This window comes from Amblyomma americanum, chromosome 3 (genome assembly GCF_052857255.1).
Source record: "Amblyomma americanum isolate KBUSLIRL-KWMA chromosome 3, ASM5285725v1, whole genome shotgun sequence".
NCBI classification, from domain to species: domain Eukaryota; kingdom Metazoa; phylum Arthropoda; class Arachnida; order Ixodida; family Ixodidae; genus Amblyomma; species Amblyomma americanum.
Window position 1 is genome coordinate 178,038,282 of NC_135499.1, and position 23,052 is coordinate 178,061,333.

General features: G+C 47.5%; 1 protein-coding gene across 2 annotated transcripts in view; it reads left to right on the plus strand.

Annotated features, from left to right (window-relative positions):
- Positions 1–22,645, plus strand: part of LOC144125517 (transmembrane protein 198) — a 94,003-nt gene extending 71,358 nt beyond the window's left edge. For both annotated transcript variants that reach the window (XM_077658982.1, XM_077658983.1), the window contains exons 2-7: positions 10,790–10,922; positions 13,604–13,766; positions 15,868–16,197; positions 18,375–18,608; positions 20,120–20,253; positions 21,910–22,645. In XM_077658982.1, the coding sequence (XP_077515108.1) occupies positions 13,622–13,766; positions 15,868–16,197; positions 18,375–18,608; positions 20,120–20,253; positions 21,910–21,954 (888 nt within the window). In that variant the 5' untranslated portion in view covers positions 10,790–10,922; positions 13,604–13,621 and the 3' untranslated portion in view covers positions 21,955–22,645. The remainder of the gene's footprint in view (positions 1–10,789; positions 10,923–13,603; positions 13,767–15,867; positions 16,198–18,374; positions 18,609–20,119; positions 20,254–21,909) is intronic.
- Positions 22,646–23,052: the final 407 nt, after the last annotated feature.

Genomic DNA, 23,052 nt, shown 5'->3' on the forward strand with positions numbered 1-23,052 from the left:
CCGTCGACGCGTCGACGTGATCGGCGCCCCGATGACGGCCGTGGCGGGGCTGAGTGGGGCTTCGCTCTCGCCCGGCGACGGCCCTAAGTGGCCTTCGCGTCGGCGCGCTTCCCTTTTCTCTCTGCCTGCTTCGCTTTGATTTTTTTCTTTTGTGCCTTTCTATTTCTCTCTTTACTCCTCTTTCCTGCAGCGTTCGCACGCCTTCTCTGACTGTCGCAGTCAATTATGGGCGTCATTTGTCCGTAATGCGTACCTCTTCCTCTTGCATGTCTTATTCTTTTTGTTTTGTGGTGCTTCTCCACAGAGCTCGGCTGCAATGCGGAGAAAAAGTGCGCGCAGTGTGACGTGGCGTTTGTGCGTAATGCTGTCGTAGTCGCCATCTGGTCGCAGTTTTCAGCCAGAACACTGTTCCACCGGGGCGTTTGTTTCTCTTCGTTGGCGTTCCCAGAACATGCAGTGCGAGGTTGTTTCGATGGAAACTAGGTCTAACGGAGACCTAGCAAATATGGTAGCGCTTTGGCGGACGTGCTGCCGCGTGGGTGGTCTCGAAATATTCCGGAGCGTACCCAAAACGGCGCCAGTTGCGATCCGTATAGGTGGTCCCTGGAGAAATATTCGCGCGGATAGGCTTTGCGATTTGATTATTCGTTGCATTCTTTTTCCCTCTCCTGCATACATATTACGCCTAAGCAGCGCGTCGGCCGGTTTACTACAGACGGCGGGCACCGCAAGCTGGAGAAATCCGCCCTAACTTTTTGGCGTTTGCCAGAGCTGCAAGCCCGTGCGTCTTGAAGTCGTGCCATCTATTTTTTACGACTCTTTCTGCTGCGTCAGCATTCGTCCTGCGCACGAACGCTATATAAAGTGCGTTTACTGGCACGGCCTTCCATTTAGACACTGGCGTTGCCATTCCGACGCTTTTGGGCTGATTCGGAGTGTATTGCATCAACGCCTTTTTTTTTTTCTTTTACGCTCGACGTCTGCATGCGGACGTGCGCTTGTGTAGGATATGAGGTCCTTGTCCTTGATGTTTCGCCACTGTCCGTCCTTACCCACGTGCATTCTGTGAGGCTCACCTTTGCGGGAGAACTTCCGCTCTAGAAGTGATCGCGTTGACATATGTGCTTCGGGGATATGTTCGCTTCAGTATAGCATAGGTGTAAATGGGGACATTTTGCGAGACCGCGACGGACCTTGACGCGTTCTTATTGCGAGGTCGTACGGGCTCACGGCCTCTCGCGTCCACGTTGCGAAGTACGAGTCTCTCCTCACTGAAGGTGCTTGTCGTGTATAGGCTGACGTGTGCGTGGCCCGTTCCTGCAAGTGAACAAACGCTCGAGAACCAAGCGGAGATTGAATTAGGAGGGAAAAATAAAAACGGACCGAGCGACGTCTCAAGTACTTGCGCGGTCGGCGGCAGCTGGAGTCGCGGCGACCGCGGCGTCGGAAAAAGGAAGCAAGGCGAGGAGGGGGGGGGGGGGGGGGGGGGGGGGGGAACCGTCCGTTTGTCGCGGAGCGGGGCGGGGCCTTGCGAAACCCGATCGGGCCAAAATGTTGGGAAAGCTTAAACGCGTGCGACCGTTTGCGCACCCGCCGCCGACGCCGCGTCGCGCGCGCAGCCTGTCTTTTCTCACAGCGTGGCACGGGAGAGAGACGCCGTGAGCAACCGGAGCGGTAGCACCGGCGTTTGCACACCGTCAGTTGAGCGCGTATGTGGGCGCGGAATTGTAAGGAAAAGATTCACGTGTTACACGCGCACTATAGCTTTGCGTGGAGGTGGGCAGAGACTGTGGAAGAAATGCGCATCGCTTGCAAGTTATCCAGATACTTTGGGTCGACGCCCTGCTGTACACCTTCGCCTGCATCAGGCAGATGAAGGTGCGGAAGGAAAAATCCCCTCTCTCTTCATAGCCCCCCCCCCCCCCCCCCCTTATGTGCAGGGATAAATAATCCCTGTGCAAGAGAGTGCATGCACAGCGAGACAAGCCGCGTTCTTACGTACACTCGGGGGCAAAAGTCTGCGGGACGTGTGAGCCGCAAACGAAGACGGAAAGCTCAGCTGCCGGATCGAGACGTACTTGTGGAGGTGAAAGTAAACTGGCGTTCTTTAATTTATGACAGTAAAATGACACGATAGGTGACAAAGGCGGCGTCTATATGAGCCTATACATCGCTTTCCGACCGTCCTGTAACGACTTTTGTCCATGATAATATACATTCGCCTGCACATCACGCACACGTCGATGTCGGCGGCACGTTCCACACCGTACCGCGCTACTTCTGGCCCGGTGAAAAGTGCGCGAGAAACGTCTCCTCCGCTCTCCCATCAGCCGCCGCCGACGGCATCTACCGGGCCTTTGCGGCGGCTGCCTGGTGCTCCTGCTCTGCTTCCCCGCCGTCCTCCTGAGCGTTATCTTTGGTGCTTCCTCTGCTGCCGAACGAGAGGCGCGCACGAAGGAGGGGTTCGGGTATACGAGGCCGGGGGGAGTTTATCCCTGGAGTTCGGGTTCGCGTCAAGACTGCTGCCGACTCTCGTTTCTTCCGGCCGCCGGTGCTGTGCGCGCGCACGTAGCCGTGACGGATCGCAAAGCCCCCGCCCCCTCTTCCGCCACAACTGTTTCATTTGCGCTGTGTGCGAAGACGATTAGATTGTAACGGTCTGCTCGGTCCTTCCGTCTCGCGCACCCCTTTCTCTCACCGTTGTGGATGTCGTGTTCGCATGTCCTCTGCGAGTCTGGGTGCAGTGCCACTGACGACCGAAAGGGGGGAGGGGGAAGTGACTGAGAAGTTAAAGAAGGGTTGTTGAAGGTCACTTCTTTTGCTCTGTTGCGTAACATGGCGCTCGTTTCGCCCGGAAGTTTGCTCAGCAAAACATTGAACTTTTGAAGAAGAACACATACATATCTGCACGAATGCCAAGAGGGCGTTAGCGCGCACGTGTCGCTTCCAGAACAGCGAAAAAGGCCCTGGCGTTTAGACTTTGTTCCATGTGGTTGTGGGAACGGCGTGCGCCTTGCATAGAGCTTTTGTTTTTGTTGCTGTTTAATTGCCTAAGCATACCTTGCTTAGCAGCGATGACCTTTACTGGTTTGATCATACGCCTCGTATGCGAGAGGTGCTGGGTTCAATACCCAGTGCTGCCGGTTACCGATTCATTTCCTGTCCTGGTACTCTGCTTTCTGTGGGGTGCAATTCATAGGAATACTTCTTGCGAGTAAATAATAAGTTGATTATATCCAAAGGGCCCAACGGTCGTATTGATGCCAGAACAACTCCGGGTCACTGCAGGGCTCGAATTGTGAATGTCGTTAGTGGGACACCTACCGGAGGTGTAGCGTCTGGCCATACGCTTTAAGTTATCTTGATTTCTAATAAAAAATATCATCCGTTACTTTTTCCACTTAATCCGGAACAAAGAAATGACAGTGATACCCTACTCCCTCGCCTAAACCATGTGATCAAAAATTGCACTTTCTCGATATCAGCCACTCTGCGCTGTCCACATGTTTCTGGCGGCCCGCGGGCCCTTCTGGGCACTCCGTAAATTCCTTAAATGTGTGCTGTGATGAAGGCGAAAACTAGACGGGGCACATAATGAAAAACAGATAAAACTTTCACCAGCGCTTTAAAGAAGGGCCCTTTGTACACCAGCGTGCTGCCGGGCTATATAGTTGGTGCTTCATGTTGTGAAAAGGTCAGCGCCAGACGTTTCATCTAGTTTTCGCGCTGCCTTCTTTACAGCGTGCAGCACCAACCAGCCCTGCAGCACTGCTCTCATGTCCTCAAGTGTAGTTTTATTAAGTGGAGACTGGAATTCTTCGTACTCTCCTTGGTTTTAACCGTCGGTTTACTATATCGTCAGTCGCGGTGTTTTTCAATCGGCGGGCGAGGCAGCCGCGGGTCTGGAGAGTTCTCGCTGGCTCGTTTGCGCGAAGCAGTCGTTGACCCGCTTTACGAGCGGCACTCGTCTTGAGCAGCGCGTATATACGGGGCGAGGCGCGACGCGGTTGGCGACGTCTCCCGCCCGACGGCAGTGCGCACGCACCGCCCCGGCTTGTCTCAGCGGGGAGAAGAAAAGGACGCCGTCGACGCCCCGCTGGAGGAGGAGGAGAGAGAAAAAAGGGTTGAGCTCGCAACGCGAAACTCGCTCGTTCGCCGCCGGGGACACACGTGCACGCCTGACGCGCCGCGAGCTGTGTCGCGCATACTTGGGTTTCTTTTGTGCGTCTTTTCCCTTTGTTCGTTCTTGGGGCCGTTCTAAAGTTTCGGGCTGTGTCCGAAACCCAACCTCCGCTCGCACTATGCGGGCGCGTGCTTGCTAACTTTTCTTCCTCTCTTTTTCTTCTTTCTTTTTTTTTTTCTGTGTTCTTCGTGTTTATTGCAAGCGCACAGCTCCCTTTACGGTCGGAGAGAGTTCCGTCCTTCGCAACGCGCCGGATAAGTGTGCAGGGAGCGATTAAAGCGCGTATAGTTCCATGAATCTAGCAGAGAAAAGTGAAGCGCGTGGGACAAATACCAGACTGGATTTTATTTTTTATTTTCATGTATTTGTTTAACGGATGGTCATGTAGCAATCGGCAACCTCTTGCGTTCCCCCCTAGTCATTTTCGAGACTCCTTCGGAGCTTTCGAGGTTACAGTTTGACTTATGACATTTCTCTCTGGTTTGTTCCGACACTTCTGAGTGGCTTCATTCGCTTTTCTCATTTACTGGTGAGCGAGCCCTGCCCCATTTCGACGCGAGTGCTTGCGCCTGCTAGGCTGGCTTCTCCTTGAGAACACTTGCTGGTAGGAGAAGCCGACTGTTTGGGAATGAGGAGGCGGTCGGCGTTGATCGTCTCCATGTGCGTAAGCGCAGGCAAAGTTTTCCTTTTATTGCACAGCGCAAGGGGCTCGGAGTCCTTCTCCTCACAGAGTCGCGCAAGTTCCTAGCTTCACTATGTGAGCGAAAGTAGTGTTCCGCTTCAATGCACGAGGTCGGAGTACTTCGATGAACGGCTATTACTGCACGAAACTAAGTGTCCGTGCTTGTATACTGGAACGGATTTATCGGCAACTTTTGGAGGAAAAGGTGCACCCCCTCCTCCTCTTTAATCGCATACTTACTCCACCTCCACCCCTGCTTGGATCTCCTCTTCGCGGGTTTCCTTGGGTCATCTCATCCGCACTAGAAAACCGCATAGATGGCGCCAATTCAGTCTGCCGTCATTACATCCACCTGCGACGTTGCAGCGACATTCTTTTGACTGAATTAACCGCCGCTTTCGTTTGTCGCATTCGAACGCAAGCCCAGCTGCTCGGCACCCGTCACGCAGCTTACCCGGTGATGGATAGCACGCACATGCTTCGCGCACATATTTTACCTGTAACCCAAATGCTTCCAACGAGCGTAAATGCACGCCCGGATATTTTGCGCATTGGACACGACTGTCGTGTGGCCTATCACTGCAGGCATCTGGCGTGAGCAAATCGTGTGTATTGTTACGTCTCGCATACGACGCGCGGTATAGCCGGCGCGGATGCAACGGACGCCGCGGCTTCGTTCTTCGCTGCCGCAACGCCTCCCGCCAAGCGCGTCCAGGCAGGTTTCAGTGCCACGTGTCGTCGTGCGTGCGTGTGTGTGTGTGTGTGCATGTTTTGCCCACGCTTGTCAAAGCGCGGCAGCCGGGGAGAGGAGCTCCCCAACTGGGAGGCGAGGAGGTCTGACCGGCGCCGGCCTGGCGGACGCGCCCGTCACGTCTGGACATGTCGAAGCGACGCCGTATCGGATGACCCTTCCCAAGCCGTTCCTTCTTGCCCTCGACTCCGAGGGTATATAAAGAGAGCTGCCCCGGACGCCAACGAGAGACTTCGATTTCTTCCTGCGAGTAACGTGGTCGCCCTGACCGGCTGCTCTTTTGCGATGCCAGAATAAACAAGTTGTTCTGTTGCCAGTCGACTCATCCTTTGCCGGGACCTTCGGATGTTTCCAGCTTTGCCCCAGGCCGCCAGGCCAACGCTACCCTTGGGGCTTGCAACCCAAATGCAACAACTGGTTGCCAGCGGTGAGATCCCGACAACGGAGGCCAGCAGCGAAGATATGCGGTCAACTGTATGCTGAGCAGCTCAACGACCATCCGGGAGCAGTGCAACGAGCCCTGTGTGATGACTGGTTGCCTGCAGCGGAACGACTGCGCTGAATTCTTGGCTGCGAGGTTTGGTGAGTGCGGGACTTTCTTCTTCTGAGTTTTGCCAGGCTTTTGTTAGTGTCAGAAACAGAGCTGGTAATTGTGTTGTCGTTGCTGCCGGGTTAGTTTGCGGCAAGACAATAGTAGGCAGTAGAGAAAGCAGCATTCGGAGCAGCCATGGATTTGAAGTCGTTGCGCAAACCGAAATTGCTGGAGCTTGCAAGAGAGTTGGGTCTTGATGTCTCAGACAAACTCAGAAAACCAGAACTGCTAAGGGCGATTCTTGAGTTGGAGGCTGAGGATGACGAGCTGTCGGAATGCCTTGAGACCATTGAGGAGAGGGAACAAAAAGAAAAAGACGAGCGCGAACGTAAAGAACAAAAAGAGAAAGAGGAGCGCGAACGTAAAGAACAAAAAGAGAAAGAGGAGCGCGAACGTAAAGAGCAAAAAGAGAAAGAAGAGCGCGCTTTGGAAATGAAGCGTCTCGAGGTAGAGATGGAACGCGCTCGTAATGGAAGTCAGGCACACGGTGCAGGAGAACGAGTATCGTTCAAAATGACTGACCTGATGCGGCCGTTTAAGCTTGGAGAGGACATTGGTTTGTTCCTGGTTAACTTTGAGCGAACGTGCGAGAAGCAGGGGTTCTCTCGGGAAACGTGGCCACAGCGCTTGCTCACTTTGTTACCCGGCGAGGCGGCCGACGTAGTCGCTCGCTTGAAGAGAGAGGAGGCAGAGGATTTCGACAAAGTGAAATCGAGTCTGCTAAAAAAGTACAGGCTGTCAGCGGAGGCGTTCCGTCGGAAGTTTCGGGAAAATGAAAAAGGCAGAAATGAGTCATATACAGAGTTTGCCTACAGGCTTATGTCAAACATGCAGGAGTGGCTCAAAGAAGAGAAAGCGTTTGGTGACCACGAGAAAATTCTGCAGTGTTTCGGGCTGGAACAGTTTTATAGTCGGTTACCTGAGAACGTGCGGTACTGGGTCTTGGATAGGCCAGACGTTAGTACAGTGGCTAAAGCCGCCGAGCTAGCCGAGGAGTTTGTGACGCGTCGGGCTCGCGGAGCTAAGGACGGTCAAAAGGGTGAATTTGGCTCCAAGTCTGAGAGGCCGAAGTTCACACCCATGAGAGCAAGGGGGGACACGCGTAGTGCGGATGCGAGTGAAAGCAGTCCGACGGAACGTAAGGAGACGGCGGCAGCCGAAGCCGAACGCAGAAAGCGGTTCGAGGCGAGGCAAGCGCGCGTGTGTTATACGTGCCAGAAGCCGGGTCACTTTTCGGCGCAGTGTCCAGAAACAAAAAGAGAAGTCGTGTGTTTGTCATTATGTAGCACTGACGAGAACATGAAGCTTCTCGAGCCTTACATGCGAGACTTCCTCGTGAACGGGAAAGAGTGCCGAGTGCTTCGTGATTCCGCAGCTACAATGGATGTAGTTCACCCCTCTTACGTAGAACCCGATATGTTCACGGGCGAGTGCGCATGGATCAAGCAAGCAGTGGAAGCTCACAGCGTGTGTCTGCCCGTAGCAAAAGTGCTTATTGAAGGACCTTTCGGAGCACTTGAGACGGAGGCCGTAGTGTCATCTAGGCTGCCCCCCCAGTACCCGTACCTATTTTCGAACAGGTCCGATCACCTCCTGCGCGAGAAGGGGCTTTTGTTTGGTGAGGCTAGCGTTCAGGCCTTAACCAGATCGAGAGTTCGGGAGCTCGCTGCAAAGGCGGTAGTTGCGGGGCCGACGTTGTCGAACAATGAGAAAGGGTCGGAGGCGCAGCAAGCTGATATTCCGAGCACGTCAGAACTGGATAAAATTGAGCCTGTAGCGTTGAAGGCACCAGGTACTGGAGAGGAAATGCCCGACAAGGGAAAGTTAGAAGAGCTTCCGGTCGAGCTTCCGGGACTAAGCTCAGTGACGAACAGGGAAGACACTGATCAGGTCATTAGTGACTTAATCATTAAAGCACCGCTGTCGCCTGAGCAGAAAACCGAACTACACCAACTCTTACAAGAGTTTCAAGGTCAGTTCTCTGAGAGGCCTGGTAGGACTTCTGTCCTTACTCATGATATAGAACTTACCTCCCCAGAGCCAGTACGATCCAAGGCGTACCGGGTGTCACCCCGCCAGCGCGATATTATGGAGGCTGAGGTAAAGAAAATGCTACAGCTCGGTGTTATTGAGGCGGGTGAGAGTGATTATACCTCCCCCTTGATTTTAGTTGAGGTACCGGGCAAGGAACCTCGTCCTTGCGTCGACTACCGCAGGCTTAATTCCATTACTAAGGATCAAATTTATCCGATCCCTAACATCAAGGAGCGCCTTGAGAAAGTTAGTAGCGCTCAGTTTATTTCCACCCTAGATCTTGTCAGGGGTTATTGGCAGGTTCCACTTACAGAAGAGGCTAGTAGGTATGCGGCGTTCATTTCACCAATGGGAACATTCCGTCCTAAAGTTTTGAGTTTTGGTTTGAAGAACGCGCCATACTGCTTTTCAAGCCTCATGGACAAAGTGTTGCGGGGACAGGAAGAATTCGCTTTACCGTATTTAGACGACGTAGCGATATTCTCTGCATCCTGGTCTGAGCATATGGCACACTTGCGGGCAGTGCTAACCCGCCTGCGCGAAGCGGGCTTGACAATCAAGGCTCCCAAGTGCCAATTAGCACAGGCCGAGGTTGTCTACCTCGGTCACGTGATTGGACAGGGTCGTCGCCGCCCCTCTGAAATAAAGGTGGCCGCTGTGCGAGACTTCCCGCAACCGCGCACGAAGACCGATATTCGGTCGTTCTTAGGTGTCGCCGGCTACTATCAGAGGTACATCCCCAGGTACTCCGATATCGCGGCTCCCCTGACGGATGCTCTAAGAAAAACAGAGCCCCAAACAGTCGTCTGGAGCGAGACAAAGGAAAGAGCTTTTAGCGCCCTAAAGAGCGCCCTAACAAGCCAGCCTGTGCTACGATCGCCAGACTATACCAAAGGGTTCGTTGTTCAGTGCGATGCTAGTGAGCGAGGCATGGGCGTTGTACTGTGCCAAAGGGACAATGGAGAAGTGGAACACCCCGTCCTGTATGCTAGTCGTAAGCTGACCTGTCGTGAGCAGGCGTACAGCGCCACCGAGAAAGAGTGTGCGTGTCTCGTGTGGGCCGTTCAGAAATTGTCATGCTACCTAGCCGGCTCGAGGTTTATCATTGAGACGGATCACTGCCCTCTCCAATGGCTGCAGACCATCTCTCCCAAAAATGGCCGCCTCCTGCGCTGGAGCCTCGCTTTGCAACAATATTCCTTTGAGGTGCGTTACAAAAAGGGGAGTCTCAACGGTAACGCCGATGGCTTAAGTCGAAGCCCCTAACGTAGGAATCCGCCTCAAAGTTGTTGGTTACTGATGTTTTCTTCCTGAGGCAGGATTTTTAACATATTGCTTTTGTTTAGTGTTTCAAAGTGATTATGTGCTTTCTTGTGCAATTTTCCAATTTGTGGACGCGTTCTGAGTGCTGCTTGACTACTGTAAGGAACTAGGCAGTAGTATAAAAGGGGAAAGAGCCTGGCAGAGCTTAGTGAGGGTTGTCTCGTGCTTGCTGACTGAGTGGTTGCGTTTCGGCGTAGTTCTAACGCTTGCTGGGAACGAGCACAAAAATGGCAACTCTCCTGAAGTGACTTTGCAGTGTCCTATGTGATCCTGAACCCGAGAACGAGGCCTTCTCTGTGCGCTGCGCTCAAGCAACGTCGAGGGACGATCGGTTTCGATTACGAGCATCATCGAGCGACATCCCTCTGGACAGCGGATGCAGTCCCCTGACCATCGGGATCTCCTTCTCCCGGCGGGGCGGTCTGTTACGTCTCGCATACGACGCGCGGTATAGCCGGCGCGGATGCAACGGACGCCGCGGCTTCGTTCTTCGCTGCCGCAACGCCTCCCGCCAAGCGCGTCCAGGCAGGTTTCAGTGCCACGTGTCGTCGTGCGTGCGTGTGTGTGTGTGTGTGCATGTTTTGCCCACGCTTGTCAAAGCGCGGCAGCCGGGGAGAGGAGCTCCCCAACTGGGAGGCGAGGAGGTCTGACCGGCGCCGGCCTGGCGGACGCGCCCGTCACGTCTGGACATGTCGAAGCGACGCCGTATCGGATGACCCTTCCCAAGCCGTTCCTTCTTGCCCTCGACTCCGAGGGTATATAAAGAGAGCTGCCCCGGACGCCAACGAGAGACTTCGATTTCTTCCTGCGAGTAACGTGGTCGCCCTGACCGGCTGCTCTTTTGCGATGCCAGAATAAACAAGTTGTTCTGTTGCCAGTCGACTCATCCTTTGCCGGGACCTTCGGATGTTTCCAGCTTTGCCCCAGGCCGCCAGGCCAACGCTACCCTTGGGGCTTGCAACCCAAATGCAACAGTATACTGATGATAGTTTTTGCGTACGTATACGCGGTCTAGTGAATCAGCATGCGCAGCGGTTTCGGCCGCACGTGCTTCCGGCGTGTAAGCCCTTCTTCTGTTTAGCTCTCTGTTCTATCTAGCCTCTTAATAAGCTAATCAGTTGCTCTGAGTTTGACGTTTGCTGTAGTGCAGCCTTATGCTTCGATCTGCATTTTTTTGTTGTTGGCTGCAGTGTCTCACTTCAATGTTCTTATTTCTCTGTGCAGGCATCGGGGCCTCCGGAGCAGGCATGATCCTTGCCTGCTACGAGCCCGCACCTACGAGCTTTTGAGCAAGCTTGATCCACCTATCAGCGTTGCTACCAATCTACTCTGTGCCAAAGCTGCATCCTCATAGCAGGTGTGTACTGGCAAGCTCCACCAAAAGGACTCCTTTTGCCTAGCAGTAATTGTTGCTTAATATCACAAGTCGTTAGTAACTGGTGTAACAAAGAGCCCGACGTAAACGTATAGGGTGAAATGAGAATACTGCATTGAGACGCGAGTTCTAGATAGCTGTTACATGCTTTTTTTTTATTATAGCAGTGTGCCATGAGGCATAAGTTGAGAAAGGGGTAATGGAATACTGGGGATAGAAAGTCAAAAGAAGCAGTGAAGTTCAGCTTCACTGAGGTAGTCGCTTGCTTACTAATTCCTTTGTTCGTGTATATTAATGTAACTTTAAGCTTCACGCCTATTTTTTGATAGACCTCACTGTGCTAGCGTTTTCATTTGCGGCCACCCACAGTGAGTGTTTTCGCTATAGGCGCAGAGTTTTCAATCTGCCACGGGGTGCTGGGGCCCAATTATAGCACCCTCTTTTTGACAATCGTTCCCCCGCCCCCACCCCCGACATGCTCCTTCGCAAGACATTACACAGGTGGAGAGGCTATCAGTTTTATTTGTCTCTAGTCGAGTGAATACGCTAAAAAGAACGATCCCATGGTTCTTAAGGTACCAAATAAATAAATGTGCAAAAGAAACTGAAAAATATGTAAACTCTTCGCACACATTAGTAATGTCCTTAGTCAAAGTGAGAGAAAACAATGGGCAACACAACAACTTTCACAAGCTAACAATTAAAACATTGCAAACTCATTGCAAACTGTTTGTTTGTAGTGTAAAAACCACTGGGAAATACAAACATTTCCACAATAAGCTAAAAATTGAAAAATTAAAAAGATTTAAACCCTTTGCATCTAAGAAGCACTGGGCAATGCAAATATTTCCATAACAAGCTAATGGTAAAAAATTTAAAGCTGGTTATAAATTCTTCATTTTTCAGGAATGTAAACGAACACTACCGGTGGCACTCTGCATTTGTTCAGATTTGAGCACGATTTGTTCAATGCCGTGGATTTTGTTATGGAGCTCAGACTCCCATTCTTTTTGCTATAAACATTTTATTTGTTTTTGCAAGGATGATGTACACATCGTCCTTGGCTGGGATGATATTGATATCAACTGCTCTATTCACTCAGGCACTAGCGGCTCAGGGAGCCGCCGCGGTGGCTGAGTGGTTATGGCGCTCGGCTGCTGGCCCGAAAGACGCGGGTTCGATCCCGGCCGCGGCAGACGAATTTCGATGGAGGTGAAATTCTAGAGGCCCGTGTACTGTGCGATGTCAGTGCACGTTAAAGAACCCCAGGTGGTCGAAATTTCCGGAGCCCAACACTACGGCGTCCCTCATAGCCTGAGTCGCTTTGGGACGTTAAACCCCCATAAACCAAATCAATCCATACCAGCGGCTCAGTTGACCTCCTCGTTATCGGCTATTCGAATGTGCTGAGAACCCAACAAAATACAATGACTAGGGTACCTTTCTGGGCATGAATAATCTATCTACAGAACAAGGTTACAAGCGAGTGCTTCCAAGAAGTGACGTAGTTCAGAGCAAACACAGGACTGAGCGAGTCAATAAACACAACTGATTTTCTGTATTTATGTTGGACTATGTGATTTACAGTTGTTAGGTTGCCTAATCAGCATATAGCTTATGGGCATCCACTTGAATTCAACTAATAAAAGCTTTATAAATGGAAAACAGCAAAATATAGGTGGGGTGTTGGGTAGTTACATCAAGAAAATATTGTTGCCTTGTGCAAATAGGGGAGTTCATCTATTGGTGAGTTCATCTATTGGTGTTGTTTAATCGGTTCAATTTTTAAAACCAAAATGAATGATGCAGACAAAGTTTTCTCACAAAAGTGTGCCATGAAAGAAGACCTCTGTCAGCAATTTTAATAATGTTCTATCACCATGGATTGCATACTTCTTTTGCACTCTGAAAAATCCGTTCTTGCACAATAAGACAAAGGACAAAACACATACAACATGTACATGTATGTGTCATATGTGTACAGGCCATGCAATAATATTAATTTTGTATTTGGTGGCCAGGGAGTTAAGTACTTAGCGCCAAATGGTTAATGAATGTATGTGAACACCTCCTACTAACCGTGCGTGGCTGCCATTGGTAATATTCTCTCAGCGCCTTTCCCACACAGTGCACTCTTTTATGAATCCTCATTCCATTTAATTAGGCATTCATGTTTGTAATGAGAATAGCCGAGCTTTGTTGAGCTGCAGCCGATTATAGGTGTAATAAATCAGGCATCTCCATTGGTTTTGTTTTGCAATTTTTGTTATGCTAGCATGTAAGCTAAGAATGAGGACACATGAAAAAGAGTAAGTCTGCACTTGGAGAGTGAAATATAAGCGTAATCATTACTTCCTAGACCAAAAAGAGCTATTTTACACATTGCATAGAAGCAGGATTTAAATGAGCACTTATACAAGTTCTAGAAAAACATAAGCAAGTGGAGGTTTGGGTTTGCTGGGACTGTTGTTCATAAACATATGAGGCACCTTTGTTTTCCTTTTCTTGCTTAATTCTGCATGTTTGAGATCGCATGTCTCACTCCTGACATGCACATCATTTGAAGACGCTCATGATTTGGAAGAATGAAAGAAAATAGAAACATTGAATGCAGTTTAATTAAGAGCTCGTGATGCGCTGATGGATGCCTTCCCTTGTTCCAGTGCCCCTTCAGCATAGCGATGCAGGACCAATTCTTCGACCACGGGCGAGATGCAAACTCGTCTGAAATTTTGGACTGCGAGGAATTCTCCTTTGACTACGACATTCCGCTTGCCATCCTGTGTGGCATGTTCATGGTATTTGGTGTTGTCTACACGCTGTATGGTGAGTTTTTCCTGCGTACTCTGCTGTGTGTTTCACCTTTTGCCTGATTAGGATGCTTAAACTTCAGGTGACTTCAACCAAGAAAAAAGATTGGCAAAAAAAAAACCTTGGTTCCTGTGTATCCTCTGTTACAATTGCATTACCTGACAGTTATATTTATTAAGCTTGCGGGAACTTTCCAAGTGAAACATTACCTCATGTTTAAGGGCATTGGTAATAGGGAATGTATATCAATGAATTAATTGTTTTTGATTTGTGAGTGAGTATTGGTGTTTAAATGAGACCCTTTGCTTTTTACCTGATTCTCGCACCCTAAGCAGATTTCCTAAGAGCCACGTTAAGCCCGAATTCTACCCAAAAATTACCTTCTACACAACACATATCATTCCTGTGCACAAAGCTAAACACATCGCATGAAAATTACCAAATATTTACTGGATTTTGACGTTAATTTAATGCTTCTTATTCACGAAGTGGCTAAATTTGAGGTCAAGTTCTAAAAGCAGGTTTTAGAAGTGAGGCCAACCCACACTAACAACATTCTACTTCAGGACTCTTGTGGTTCTAAATTCGTCGCTCTGATAGAGTTAACGTTTTTGCAATGTACAAACAAAAACAGACAGGTCTTGACCAAACACGTAAGTGCTCCATAGGAGATAATTTATGCAACAAAATAATTTTGATAAACGAGAATAAAAAATTTGATTTGGTAAACAGCTTTTAGTGCACCTTTCATTTTTAAATCCAGAACAATTTATGTCCCACAAAAAATCGAGCGCTAATAGTAAGTTGTCTGCTTTTGCAAAAAATTATTTGAAAAAAAAAAGGCCTGAAGGCACTCACATGCATGCATGCATTCAGGTTCACAAAGAAAGAGGCGCTCGGTGAAAGAGAGGCAAAGTGGAGAGGATAGCTTTCTGGGTAGCCATGCATGCTGTTCATGTACTTGGATTAAGGGAGGATGGGGATCTTAATTAAAAACTAGATTTTTATTTCTCATCATAACTTGCTGAAACTTGGCAAGCAGGTGTATCATAGAATGCTGATTTCAAATATTATTTATTTTTTCAAATATCTCACCTGGAAGGAAATATAGGAAAAAATAACATCCCAATTAGACCATTTTTTACAGGCCTTTACAATAATTTCTCACTTAAAGAAGCATGTTTTTTAAAAAAATATGTAGTCATTTTCAAAGGTTTCACTGCACATCCTAAAGCTTTCCTTTTTCCTTTAAACATGAGAGATTAGCAGTTAGGTTAAGTGTGGGCTAATTACTGCATATATATTGCTTTTTCTCTCAGACTTTATTTGTGATCAACAAAATGACTTTGAAGGTCTTTTTTTTTTTAGCTTTAGGATGTGTGGTGGACCTTGGAAAATGTCTGCTTATTTCTAAAAAGCATTTTTAACTCAGAAATTATCATAAAGGCCTATAAGAAATGACCTAGTTATGTTATTTTGCCATATATGTTTCCTTCCAGGTGAAATATTTGAAATCTAATGCATATTCGAAATAAGCATTTACGTTTTGTGAAATTAGTGTAGGGCTTATTGCAAAAAGCCGTGGCACTCACATGCTACTTTACTGTGCAGGATGCCTAATTGCTTTACTGTAATTTCTCAATCAAAGCAGTGTTTAAAGAGCTCAACATGCTTCCCTACTAATACGTGCCAGTGTTTGGCATTAAATGTCCACTTGACGTAGGCTGGCCAGCCATAATATAGTCACTTATCTGCATTCTTACACTTATAATAGTGCATCACACTTTCTTATTGCTTTTCCTCTATCTTTTAAGGAACATAAGCTGTTTAATAAGTTTTTGCTCCGTGAACTTGCCGTTATGCATTCTGGTTGTGCCACTCCATACTTATGCTGTTGCTGTTATTTGTTGCTGTTATGCCTCAGTGCTGAGGGAAATACATGTAATCTATGGTGCTAGCAAAGGTGCATCTGATTTGTCCTGATATTGAAAGACAAGCAGTGGCCCTACATGTTGTTCTAGATGTAACACTAGGTCGTGCAGAATAAGAGAGGCTGCTGCTGTCACCTTGCACTAGATAAAATCCAGCTGCAGACAACACCTCTTTGCTTGCCCAGGATACCGCTGCTTCAAGGCTGTCATGTTCCTGACGGGCTTCCTCTTTGGCGCCTTTGTGGTGTTCAAGATCTGCACTGTGGAAAGCCTGCTGCCAACGGCGGGAAATGCTGGCGTCTCGCTCGGTGCAGGCCTGCTCTTTGGCCTGATCACAATGCTCGTGCAGCATGCGGGCCTTTTCCTGACCGGCTTCCACACGGGACTTTTTGCTGGCTTTGGTGGCATAGCACTGATGAGGCTCTGGTACACGCCATCCACAGTCTGGCTCACTGTGGGCATCCTGCTAGCATGCAGCATCTTGGGGGCTGTGCTCAACCTTTTCTGGCAAAAAGGTGCCTTTCTTGTAGGGCCGTGTGAACATTTTTAATGTACCACATGCTCTGTATTTATTTGTCCGGGATGTAAAAAAATTCTGTGCAAACTACTGGCCCATTTGAGCCCAACCACTGACCACAAGGTAGCTCATGATAGTCTGCCTTTTTTGATAAGTAATTTGGCATTGGAACTTGCCTGGATTGTCTAGACTAAGCGAGAAACTGCAGTCGGCTGCAGCAGAATTTTCGTTGCAGCGAGCAGAGCAGCTGAGTTGAGAAGCTATGCCATCTTGAGATCTGCGAGGTACTGTGAGACCCACCCCAGCTCTGTGCAGATATTAGTTGTCTTGGAGTGCGCCAGATGGTGCAGCCTTTCAAATGAGCTGCTCCGCTCACCGTGACGCCGTGACATTAAATTACTTATTGAAAAATGCAGACTATCATAAACTACCTTGTGGTCGATGGTTGAACCAAAATATTAGTTTGCACAGGAGAATTTTTTACAACTCAGACAGATCAATATGGAACACGCAATAGAATTACTGAATGATGATATGCTTGTTTTGGTCTTTGAATTGAGGGGTAGCATAATTCAGTAGCTTCCAACACATTTATTTTCATAAATATACAAGTGAAACAATATTCCCATAAAACAATTTAAGAAGTCTTTCTCAGTCAGAGGTAACAGCTGTTTTTATGTACCTTGATGCTGGAAGCAGTGATATTTGAACCCAATAGCAATCCAACACCAGCAAAATTAAGGCAGTGAAAACACACTGAACCACTATATATCAAGAAGGTAATCTTGCATTTGATTGTAGTCTTATTGACATGCATTTCGTGTATACTTGCAGACATGTCGACATGCTTTTGGGATTGTTCTTTATTACTTTCTTTGTTCATTTGTACATTCATTTACATATGCCTACATACAAAAGCACTAATATCTCTGTGCTGCGAGGGCTACTACTGCTTTGCCAGTTCACTTGTTGACTTAAAGCCGCCTTGGTGGCTCAGTGGTTATGGTGCTCGGCTCCTGACCCGAAAGACGCGGGTTCGATCCCGGCCGCGGCGGTCGAATTTCGATGGAGGCAAAATTCTAGAGTCCGGTGTACTGTGTTATGTCAGTTAGTGCATGTTAAAGAACCCCAGGTGGTCGAAATTTCTGGAGCCCTTCACTGCGGCGTCCCTCATAGCCTGAGTCGCTTTGCGACATTGAACCTCCATAAATCCTAAACTTGTTTACTTAAAGGCAGTGCCACATTTCAGCACGAGCTTTCTTTTACATTAGGTATAGAGAGTGCAAATGCTAATAAATTATAGCAGAGTTCTCAAAAGCAGAGCCCTGATGCATGTAATAACATCTGTAGGCAATGTTGGTGGTGTATTGCAAGATACACTGGTGTTTCACCGCAGAATGTCACTTCATCTTTTTTGTGCAATTATCAGTGCTGAATCAATTTTTTTTAGGCAGCAATACCATGCCTGATTTCATCATGAGCACACTCTCATAACATATATTGAACAGTTGTTATTCTATAGCAGACAGAAATGCAAAATGAAAAGCAGCACATATGAGCACAAAAGACAAGACACAACACTCGTGTACCATGTTAACTGTTGTTGGTTCCTTCAGTTTGAGTAGATGCCTGACTGTCTTTTGCAAAAATTACAGTTTGCAAAGCTGCAAGAACTTACCTTTTCCGGTGCTGTTTTGTGAAGATTGAATGTAAACGCATTTGCAGTAGTTGCCAAGTTTCACTTCTCTGCCAGCCTCTGTTTTAAATGTTAACGTGGTTGTACGCATTTTTTCTGTACACTTCAATGGTACTTGAATGGTACTAATAGCATTGTAGTGTCTAGTTGTTCATTTCATTCATGAAATATACTTGTAACAGTAGCTTTTGCTTTGTTTAGAAGTAATTCTAGTGTTCCTACAAAACTTAATTTTCTTATTTTGCTGCTGTAGGAGACTAATCAGGGGGGCGTGGTGTTCAGGCTGGTGTCAAGATTGTGTTCTCTTATCAACAAGAACTCAGAATATTCTTCTTGTCTTTTACGTAAAGCCTGTCTCAGCTTAGTTTAGCTGAATGCAAATTATTTTGCTAAGGAGCAGAAGCATATGCTGTGCACTGCCCTGTAGAACATTAGCTGCAACACTTTGGCAACACTTGTGCACGCTGTGCCTCATGCAGCCCTGACAATTTTGGGGACAGCTGTCTACGGAGGCTTCATGATGGTGGTGGGCTCAGACTACTTCGTAAGCCGGTCACGCCTCACCGACTGGGCACTCGGCGTGATCCTGCTCAAGTCCCCGCTGCCACTGTGCTGGTTCTCCTGGCTCATCTTGGCTCTGTGGCCGCTGCTCATTGTCTTTGGGGTTATCGTCCAGTGGCGGCTCACTGGCCGTGGCACTTACCATTCGGACAGTGAGTGCGAGAGGATGGCAAGCTTGTGCTTTTTTTGGTGCTATGCCAGGAAGCTTTATCTCATGCTTATCTCCAGTTTTTACAGCTGCTCCCATTTGAACTAATTTTGCTGCACTTGAGAAGAGGTTGAATTCCAGTAATTGATCGAAGCAGCATTTTTATTTGAACAGTGTTGCCAGAAAACATGGGGACTTGAGTATCTTGGATTATGACTTTTACAACTCAGCTGTGTTTAAGAAAATCGAATATTCAAATTCTGTAACTTGCATGTGTTGAAATGTTTAAATGAGACAGAAGTTGAATATTATATTACGCTGTATGTAAAAAATATTGCATCAGTCATCAGACTTTAGCAACTTTCTTAATTACAAAGTAATAGCACCAAAAGATGTCAGATGTAGTGTACTATATATTATTGTTCATGAAGTTCAATTACTGATGGATGGAGTTAGAGAACTCCAGTATCTGTTTCTGTAAAATTTTGTTTGTAAAACTAAAGTTTAAGAGCACCGAAGTCCCTCTAAGAGTTGTTAAAATAGTTTTACTGATTCTGCAAATTTTATGGAATTATGTGAATTAAGTTGAATGAATTTCGCTCAAATGGATTTTGTTGCTTTAACATGAACCTGGTTCAACACAACTGCTTTTCTGCTGCTTGTATTGCCAAACTTCGAAGCTTGAGATTTAAGTTTTATGTTTGCTTCCCTGGTTATTGCTATCAAAGAACATAGTGCACTGCACTATAGTCAGATACAACTTAAGTCTGCAGTGAAGCTCCGCCCACATTCACGACTGCCTCACAGATTTCCTTCACGACAAAAAAGTAGACCATTGTTAAAACTTTTCCTGTTGCCTAAACAAAAAACTAATGACAAGAAAAAAATTATAGGAGCTAGAATTTTGATACATGGCTTGTTTAGTATAGTAAAAAGTTGATGTTGTTTACTATTACGATGGGCCAGCGGAGTAATACAGTACGCCACGGACCGTGGCCCAGTGTTAGCAACTGCTGTTTTTTTTTAAGTTGTGTCCTACTATAGTGCATGCTAATGAACTTGGCAAATTGCCTCAGATATTTAGTTTCTGCTGTTGGCTCGGTTACTTTCCTAAGTTACTCAGCTTCCTCTGCTATTTTGGCTCATTAGTTCTGCAACATCAATTTCAGAGATTAAGCTGCAGATTAGAACACTTTTTTAGCATTTAGCACTTGCATTATCCATACTTATGTAATCTTAAGTTCACTACAACATGCAACAGTGCTTTGCAAGTTGCATGCTGATACTTGTTCCTGAAGATTGCAATCTTCCCACTCAGTTTTTTGTTTGTGCAAGTAACGGACTTTTCCAGATATGTTGAGCATGACTAAATAATTAGACTACAGAAGCCTTTTTCTTCTTCAGAGCCCTTCTTTTTGCATTTTTTCATTGCAATTTCTTATTGAAAGCAGGACTTTCATTTTAACTCCCCTGACACCGTCTGTGAACTGTTTTTTTTCTTCACTGTGTCTGCAGTGGGGCCATCACGAAGGTCTCGTCAGCTCAACCTGCAGAGAATAAGGCAGGAGGAGTCGCGAGCAGAGCAACGGCAGCGCAAGTACCGATACCTGTACCAGGTTCGGACAGCCCACGGAGACGTCATCTCTCAGGTGAGCTGGAGAATAGTCGTGGTACTGCAGTGCAGTGACCTGTATGGTCAGGAGCAACAGTTTGGATGCTGCGAGAGCTGTGAAGATGTCTATTATTCCTCAGAGGCCTCTGTGTCGTCAGGCTAGAATTTGGTTCCAGGCTACTTGGAAATGCAGTGTTTACCCTAAAGTTTTGCTCGCAACGTTATAAAGTCAAGCTTTCCCTTATAGTCTTCATGTCATGTGTCATGCCAACTAGCCACTGGCTAAGGTAGACATCTTATGCCATGCTGTAGTCTTCATTGTGACTGGTAAATTACAAGCTGCTCGCAGTCTCTGGTAATTGACTAAAGATTATGAGCATGCTAGCTTTCCTATTGTGCTCGGGTGCCAGTGCACCAGTCGTCACAAAATGCTACAAGTTATGCTTATCTGTAGCTTGTGAACTCTTTTTACCAATAGTTGTCTGGCAGTCTTATGCTGCAGCATGTCAGATTCATAGAGTCTATGTGTTGCCCAGGCTTCTTTTTTGTTCAAAACTTCCATGACTTCAGAAAAAAACATTTCTGCATGTACATGTAATGTACAAAAGATTAAAACGTGGGAGCATTGGGCTATGTCATCACTTCTCCAGTTTTTAGTTTTATCTTGCCTCGAGCTGCAGGCTTTAAAAATCGTGCACCAAATTTGCGTCGTGCATTCAGTGTTCACCAAACTCTGCCCAGTTGTGACCTAGGCTTGTTATTAGTAAGCTCAGTAGGTCAATATTATTAGGGGGGGGTACAAAACCTGGGTACTTTTATTTGTCGTTTCAAGTGTAACACACTGCAACATCCTAGCAGGATGTATTCTGCAAACATTGCTCTTCATTCAACTACATTGGTTGTGGGCCTTTCCAACCCTGGGGTCTCTCGCTGCATGCAGTAGCCTACCTCTGCAGGCATCTTCTTCCTCCATGGCATACCTTAACAATTCTGCTTGAAGGAACCTGTGCACAAGCATGTGCTTCAATGCTAAAGATGTTTCTTTCACAACAACCTGCATGGGCTGTTAGCAATGCTTGGGCCTGTTGCGTGTCCTCTCTTTGGTTATTGCCAGCCTTCATATGTGCACACCCGCCAGCTTACATGCACACTTTGGAGTGATCTGCTCTGTGCCCCTGAACAATGGCACACCTTGTTCTCTGGATGCTTTTGTTTGTGGCTGGATCTGTAAATGAAGGTTTAATGTGTGCAGCTGCCATGAACGAATCAGCTTGCAAGGTAGGAATGATAGGAAACGCTGGGCAAATGTGGGCCTTGCAGATATTTCGTTGCAGTTTTAGATGTGCGAGACTGTTGTTTTGTGGCATGTAGGGAATGTTCAGCCTCCAATTTAAATTTGCAAGCGTACACATATTTACCATAGTTCACGTGGGAACACCGCTGGCATTGCATGTTGTTTCAGTTCTAGGCAAAGAGCTATTCTAAATCACTCTTTGCACTTAGGGTGGAAGCTTTGCTGCCCTGCGTATGATGGCAGGGCCTCTTTCCCAGCATACTAACAACACAAGTCGAGATCTCCCTTGGTTCAACAAACACCAACTACCCCCCCGACCTCCCCTTGTTTTGAGTTCTCCCGCTTTCCGTACCCTCTGCACCTGCAAAACCGTGGCCTGCCTGTGGAATGGCTGCGCAGAGCTACATCCAGAGCCTGCAGAAGAAGGTGTGCCCACCGCCCTGATGACAGTCTGTCGATGCTGCATTCCGACCTGACGCACCTCACGATGCTCAACCCATCGGAAAGTACAGCCACCACGTTGAGCCAGTGACCTGAAAAGCACCTTGTCTCCTTGACGACCTGCAAAGAAAGTGAGCCAAGCAGTGGAAGCAGAGTTGCAGTCCCGGAAGGACATGAAGCCAACGTTTTCTCTTTTTCCAGCCACCATGGTGTTCGTATCACATACTGCACTCGTTGGCCTCGGTTAAGGTAAATAACCCCAAGGTCTCAAGTCAAAGGACACCTCCAACAGTGCATTGAAAGGACAGGCGACACTGCTCCAGTGTTGTGTGATGAGAGAGAGATTTTGATGGCGCCACAATTTTTTGGAGCAAGTTGAGATGGCTATCACGAGCTGTTCTCTTTAAAAAACAATGCTTTTCAGCGAGGGATCCGATGCTGAATGCTGTGTGGAAAGGAAGTGGTGCTGAGTGCTGAATGCATGCTAGCAGTGCAGCTGCACTCTTCTTCGTCAGTTTCTCTGAATGTGTGGTAACAAGCAAGAAACTGTTACACGAATGGCCTTTTGAGAGTTTCTAGGTGAATATAGACAAAGAAGTCAGGAGGTACAATTCTGGAATGAGCAGGTCATAGGAAAAGCTTGCTTGGCGCAAAGTATTTCTCATCTATCACATGACCTTTTAGACAGAGTGTATAAGAATGAGGAATTTCTCATGCTCAAGAGCTTAGTGCAGCACCGATGCTGTCGGGTTGACGTTTTTCGGAACAGTGTGTAATGAAAGAATTGTTTGGTGTACATATGGTGTGAACAGAGACTAACGGAATATGTTTCACATGATACGTGAGAGAAAGAACAAGTACACATTTATTCTACTTTCATAGAAGCCGTAGTGCGAGGCACACCTTGTAGTATTCAGTGAACTCCAAACTACACAGACTAAAAAACCAGTATTGTGTACTCTCAGATAACAGAACACTAAATGCTGCGTCAGCGCATCAGAAGGCATGGGTGTGTAACAATAGGTAGACATTCTTTCCTTCACCTGAGTGTTGTACTCAGCCCTGGAGAGGGACTCATTGTGTGCACATTCAACAACGTCC